Genomic DNA, 6,211 nt, shown 5'->3' on the forward strand with positions numbered 1-6,211 from the left:
TAGACGGAGCAGATTCATTCTTGAGATGAGGCAAGCAGCCTCGAAGAAGGAAGCCGGGTTGAACATCGGTGGCTCGCGGTTGAGACTGGGACGTTACATAGCTCAGAAATGATAGGTATGCTTGGGAGAAGAGCGTGTTGGTTCAAAAGATGGATGAAGAAAGAATAAACAATTAACACTGGGACAACACAACCACATCTTTCAACTGGCAACAGATGATGAAAAATTCCCTACAGCAAGCAGCCAACTAAACCCAGGAGGGAAAGGGCGGAGAAGGGGAGATAAAAAACGCGAAGTGCAAGTCAGAGAGATGAGTTTATCTCGGACTCTAGAAATTCAACTTCAGTTTTCGCCAGCAGGAGGGAAGGTTTGACACGTTGTTGTTTGCTGTGGTCATGGCGAATGACTCTATGATCTCCCTGCCGAATCTGCTGCTACCCCCCCCCCCCCCCCCCAAGATTTTTGTTTAATCAAAGAGGGGATTATCAAGCGAACACGAACGGGCATGTATGATATGGGATGATAGGAATCTGGAGAGGGCTTAGAAAGTTCGTTGTGATGTTCCCGGAGTTTGTGACTGGTGCATCTGCCGGTCTGACTTATGTATTTATGACCGCAGCTCAAGGGAATAGTGTAGACGTTCTTCTTTTTGCATGAATGAACTTCTTGTCGTGTTTAACAGTGCAGCTAATCGGAATCCGGTTTTGTTGTTCACTTGTTGACATAGTTGCTTAAGACGCATGCGGCACGAAAAGACAACATTCGTGTCAAACTTTGAGGCAATGGATTTTTTCCGGTGGGCTGAATTGTGTACGTAAGGAATGACGGCGAATCGGGTTTTCTTTTTTTGTGGCTGGTGACTGGCTGGGTGGTTCCCGTTTCAACCCATTCCCATTTCAACCTTCCCGTTTGTACCTTCCCGTTTCGACCCGGATCAGAACGACCTTCCCGTTTCATCTTTCCTCATTTCGCCCTTTCCCGAAACAACCTTCCCGTTTCGACCCGTGTCACCTCGCACTGTCCACGGGAAGTTTGTTATCAGTTCAGTCAGTTCAAGTGTACCATGTCTGTCTTCCTTGGTGACCTAATTTCACCCTCTCCCAAAACGACCTTGAAGATTTAATCACCAGCAGTCATTTTTTGCACGCTGTTCTGGTGTTAGTGTGTCGGCAGTGCTGTAAACGCATAGCAGTTACCGCTGTCACCGCCGCAGGATGTCTTCGTTTGTCATCTTACAAACCCAGAAAAAGAAGCAGTGTTTACACTTAGATGGATATAAGTACCACAAGAAACGTTCGAATGCGAACGGAACTGTTGCGTGGCGGTGTGCCAACCATGGTTCATCCTGCTGCCCTGCATCAATCCTGACGGAAGGAGATCATGTCAAGAACACCCTTCGTGAGTAGAAAGGTTATTTAAAGCTGAAGGTTAACGTGAATTTGCACTGCGAAATTAACATTTCATTTTTTTTAGGAGACCACAATCACCCTCCCGATGAAACAGCCGTTGTCAAGGACCGGATCAGAATGGAACTAAAAGAAAAAGTGGCCTCTAATCCTCACGTTGCAGCTCCGACGCTCTACAACCAGGAACTTCTTCGCGCATCTCAAGCCGTAAGTGTCCATTTTGTGAAAGTGCGATCATAATGGGCTTTTTTTTTTTTTAGCTGGGCTACATTAGAAAAAAGTAAACGTGAGATGTAGTAATTTGAGTCCTGGGGCAGTGATAATGGCCTTGGTGGCCACTAGAAAAATGCGAAATTAGGTCATTAGCTAGCTAATTAACTAAAACGTTTTAATTATTTTTCACTCGAGGGCGCGTAATGTATTTGGATAATTAAAGCTCGTCCTCAATATGGTCTAGATGTGAAGTACCATTCTGAATTAAAATTCATAGTGGGCGCTATGGGGCAAGATATGTCAGCCTTGTTCAAGGGTAAACTTTCTTGCCCTGTAGTGCCCACTAATACTTTTTTAATCAAACTTTTACGGTACGGCTAAGCCAGATTGAGGTCGAGCTTCGATCTTTTATATACCCTATGCCCCTAGCCCTCAGATGCTAAATTTACCTACCCATTTTAGTTAAGTAACTACCTAATTCCGCCATTGCGCCTTAGTTCAAGCGGCCAGAATGGCCACCAACTTGGCCCAAGGGCTCAAACTACCCTATCTCACCTTCCGTTTCTTTGAAAATTTGGTGCAGCTAAAAGGAAAAGAAAAGGGGACTGTATGTTTTCATGTGTAATCAGGTTTGTTGGCTAAAGCGGGAACTGTATTTATTTTTAGAGCGCGGCCGATGTTGTAGCTGAAATCCCGACTTTCGCAAGCCTGAAGAACGCCATGTACAGAGAGCGACGCCGTCATCAGCCGGAACTTCCTGCAACTGCGGACGACATTCAGCTGAGCCCGTTGTACCAACAGACAGAAGACGGCCATCCCTTCCTTGTAATCGATGACACTAGTGTTGGTGGTTCTCGGATCTTAGCCTTTGCATCACGGGAGGGTTTGCTGCGCTTGTCATCCGCGAAGATGCTCTTTGTTGATGGTACATTTTTTGTTGTGCCTCAGATTTTTGATCAACTCCTGACCATTCATGTCATGTCGGATGGCAAACACTCACCCGCAGTGTACTTTCTGCTGTCTGGTAGATCTCGTGAGACGTATGTTCGAGCATTTCAAAACTTGAGGAATGTATTCGCTGGTGCGGGCATCGTGTTTCCGAATCCTGACATTTTTCTAACAGACTTCGAGCAGGCGCTCATCGCAGGCTTGTTGACTTTATTCCCAACCGCAATCCATCGTGGGTGCCATTTCCATTTCACAAAAAGAGTGTGGGCTGCAGTACAAAGAGCCGGCCTCCAAACTGCGTACGGGCAGGATGACACTATTAGGTCCCTTATTAGAAAGATGGTGGCGCTGTCGTTCGTTCCAGTTTCTGACGTCCAGCGTGCATGGCTGTTTTTGCGACAAGAAGGCGTATCCCTCGGTGTTTCAGGCGTCATCACTGTGCTTGACTATTTTGATGGCACCTGGATGAATGGTCATTTTTTGATTCAGCAATGGAATCACCACGGAAACCGAGGGCCACGGACAAACAACCACATGGAGTCCTGGCACCGTAAAATAAATGCGGTGTCAGGGAGGGCCCACCCGAACATTTACAGTTTTATCGATTTAATTAAACGGGATGAGGCTTTGACTAGGATATCCTTGCAGCAGCTTGCGAATGGTGGTGCTGTGCGGGCCAGGGGCCACAAGTGGGTCAGCAAGGACCGCAAGCTTTCTGAGCTCGAGTGTCGCCTTTCTAATGGCACGATTTCCATCTTTGAGTTTCTCAACAAAGCGAAGGCATTTTCCGGTCTGTGATGTTTTTCTGTGTGCGCGAGTGTTCAATGTTTAAAAGTGTAAAAGCAAATAAAGTCGCGATCATATGTCTGTCCCCCTGTCTGATTTCTCGCTCTCCAAAATATCACAATCAAAAATATAAGGTTTTAGGAGAATGTACGCAAGGCTTTGGGTAAACTGAAAATAGCGTCGCGACGGCGACGCTAATTTTAGCTTACCCAAAGTGATTGTGTACGTAAGACTTCATTATTGTGCATAGCGTGAAAATGTTACCGCGAACAAGCGATCGGCGGCGTTGCTGTTTATCTCATAGAATTAAAAAGCTGCCATAAACACTATTGCTCTCTTTGGAAGTGCTTATCTGAGCCACTACCCTAGGCCCTAAAATTTGGTACCTGCTAATACCCTTCCGAAGTAAAATTCTAAAAGAATCGACAAGGTCGTTTTTGCAGCAACGGCGTCGCCGAATGTACTTAGGCCATTTCGCGGTTGCACGTTAAGGCCCGTTCACACTCTTGCGACCGAGTTCGACCGAGAGCAACCAAACCGGTTTTTAAGCCTCTTGCGATCTCTTAGGACCAGCTCAGCTGCAGCGCATCCGGTCCTAAGAAGTCGCAAAAGGCTTAAAAACCGGTCTGGTCTCTCTCGGTCGAACTCGGTTGCAAGAGTGTGAACGGGCCTTTATGGGGATCATCTTGAAATAAAAAAAAAACAAAAAAACTTTAAGTGGTTGAAGTAAGAATAATATATTACATCGAAGCCTACCTGAAAGGTGCATATTTTTAAAACACACCGGCTTCCAGAAATATTTCAGAACATGTATTCTTAAGCCGAAAAGGTGCGCTGACCAGGATTTGAACGATTAGCCTTTCGCGAAGAGGTTGGCATGCGCAGGGTTTTATACAAATGGGCTGAAAATGGACGGGTTCAAACGCAAAGGGTCTTTCGGGTATCAGTTGAAACAGGACGGATTCAAGTGAGAGGGGCGTTTCGGGAATGGGACGAAACGGGAAGGGTTCAAACGAGAAGGGCGTTTCGGGAATGGGACGAAACGGGACGGGTTCAAACGGGAAGGTCGTTACGGGAATGGGTCGAAACGGGAAGGGTTCAAACGGGAAGGTCGATTCGGGAATGGGTCGAAATGGGACGGGTTCAAACGGGAATGGGTTGTTTCGGGCTACACCCGACTGCCTATCAGGCCCGCGAATCAGCCTTTTTATTACTGGTCGTAGAAGGTCGACGGGAAACCCTGCCCCGACAAGCCTTATGTGCTGGAATTTGAAGCTATTTTCTGAAAGATTACAGCAAGACTTCATGAAGGATGAAGAAACATGGACTTGATGGTACCGTGTTTTGCCGACTTCGAATGGGCGCTAGAAAACGGTAGGGCAGGTTTTGCAGACCTTTGTTGAAAGGTCCAGCAAAGTCCAGTGGCACTGACATGAAGCCGCAAATAAAGGTACTGCAGACATTCATTCGAAGGTTCTTTTTTTCGTGAAAGTAAGGCTTGACGAGCAAGCCGAAGAAACGGCTGTAATACTGTCAGGAGAAGTTCGATCAGAATGAATGATTAGGTAATCGTCTACATATCTGAAGATATGGCAGCCAGGCGTGATGTCTAGTTGTGCTTTTATAGCTCTGTCGACGAATAAAAGAAATAACTCGCAGAGAACGGGGGCGAGGCATGAGCCGATGCAAACTCCTTTCTTTTGGCGGTAGATCCCTCTCTCGTGTTCAACTAGATGAACTGGAGATATAGATGAATCAGGTACACGAATCCATCAACGGAGACATCGGAGGAATTCTGAAAATCCACGGCTCCGTGCTCAAAGATGGCGTCGGAGATTGAGACAAGCAATCCGGGAGGATCTAGATTGAAATAGACGTCTTCTATGTCAAATAAAAAAAATAGAGTGCGGCAAAGAGAAGAAATGTTAGGAACTGATGAGAGAAATGAGTTCTATTGAGTTAGACATTCTCAAGGGTTGATGAAGATGGATGCAGGACAGATGCCTTTGTAGAAAGAGCCCGAGGTGCTTCTGCCAACAACCTTTTCCTGACACAATACTTCTGAGGGGAACTCCAGTCTTATATGTTTTTGCAGTGAAGAAATTTGAAAGGTACTGCTTAACTGGACTACTAATGGCGGTTCTTTGGGACGATTGGTTCAACGACGAGCAGAGTTGTGTAGCTCTTGACCTGAGGGTCCCGGACGGTCGCGATTTCAGTTTGAGAAAATTCTTTGAAAGGGCGGCGTTCACCTTATCTCCAAAATCTCCCTCCTCTAGCGCAACGAAAACACCTGTCGTATCGGATTCTAACAGCTTTAGGTGTTCTTGACAAAGCTCTTGAACAGCGCCGTGTAGCGAGATCTTGCCTGGCTTGGGGGGTGGGTGGAAACACACGGCGCGGATGGCGGAGCCGAGAAAATCTTGCCTCTGTGGTTCTGGGACGGCAGCGAGGACTTGATGTACGGAGGCGAGTTGATCAACCTTCTTAGTGGGAAGGTCTGGGGTGAACTTGAGGCATTTGGAGAGTAAATCCATGGTGTCGGACGAGAGAGCAGTGTTGTACAAAAGGACTGGTGGTTCGAACTGCGTCTCGTTCAGCTTACGGCAGGAGGCAGTCACTCCAGCGATGACTTCTTTCCATGAAGCTTCAAGGAGGCGTGACACGGTATCGATGATGAACAGGTACAATGGATGCGAGCGGAAGCCAGAGCAAAACAAGTTCGTCATGCAGCTGGGAAGGATCGTCCCCAGAAGCTGGCGTTCTAAGGATATTTCTTTCCTCGATATCTGCATGATGCGGTAGATGGAGGCCCAGTTGTTGCAGTGGAATCTAAGGACGTAGGCCACTCCAGGATG

At 46.9% G+C, this 6,211-nt stretch overlaps 1 protein-coding gene across 1 annotated transcript; it reads left to right on the forward strand.

Annotated features, from left to right (window-relative positions):
- The first annotated feature begins 971 nt into the window (after positions 1–971).
- On the forward strand, positions 972–3,430 carry LOC120848570. The gene is made up of 3 exons (XM_040220559.3): positions 972–1,398; positions 1,474–1,613; positions 2,286–3,430. The coding sequence occupies exons 1-3, from the start codon at positions 1,215–1,217 to the stop codon at positions 3,363–3,365; spliced, it is 1,404 nt and encodes a 467-aa protein (XP_040076493.2). The 5' UTR covers positions 972–1,214; the 3' UTR covers positions 3,366–3,430.
- The last annotated feature ends 2,781 nt before the right edge of the window (positions 3,431–6,211 follow it).

This window comes from Ixodes scapularis, unplaced genomic scaffold (genome assembly GCF_016920785.2).
Source record: "Ixodes scapularis isolate PalLabHiFi unplaced genomic scaffold, ASM1692078v2 PGA_scaffold3__209_contigs__length_174095766, whole genome shotgun sequence".
Classification (NCBI taxonomy): Eukaryota; Metazoa; Arthropoda; class Arachnida; order Ixodida; family Ixodidae; genus Ixodes; species Ixodes scapularis.

Excerpts from the sequence above, each read along its gene's own strand:
- LOC120848570 (XM_040220559.3), top strand. The coding sequence starts at position 1,215 with ATGTCTTCGTTTGTCATCTTACAAACCCAGAAAAAGAAGCAGTGTTTA. Across the intron at positions 1,399-1,473 it reads TCATGTCAAGAACACCCTTC|GAGACCACAATCACCCTCCC; the intron begins GTGAGTAGAAAG and ends CATTTTTTTTAG. Across the intron at positions 1,614-2,285 it reads TTCTTCGCGCATCTCAAGCC|AGCGCGGCCGATGTTGTAGC; the intron begins GTAAGTGTCCAT and ends ATTTATTTTTAG.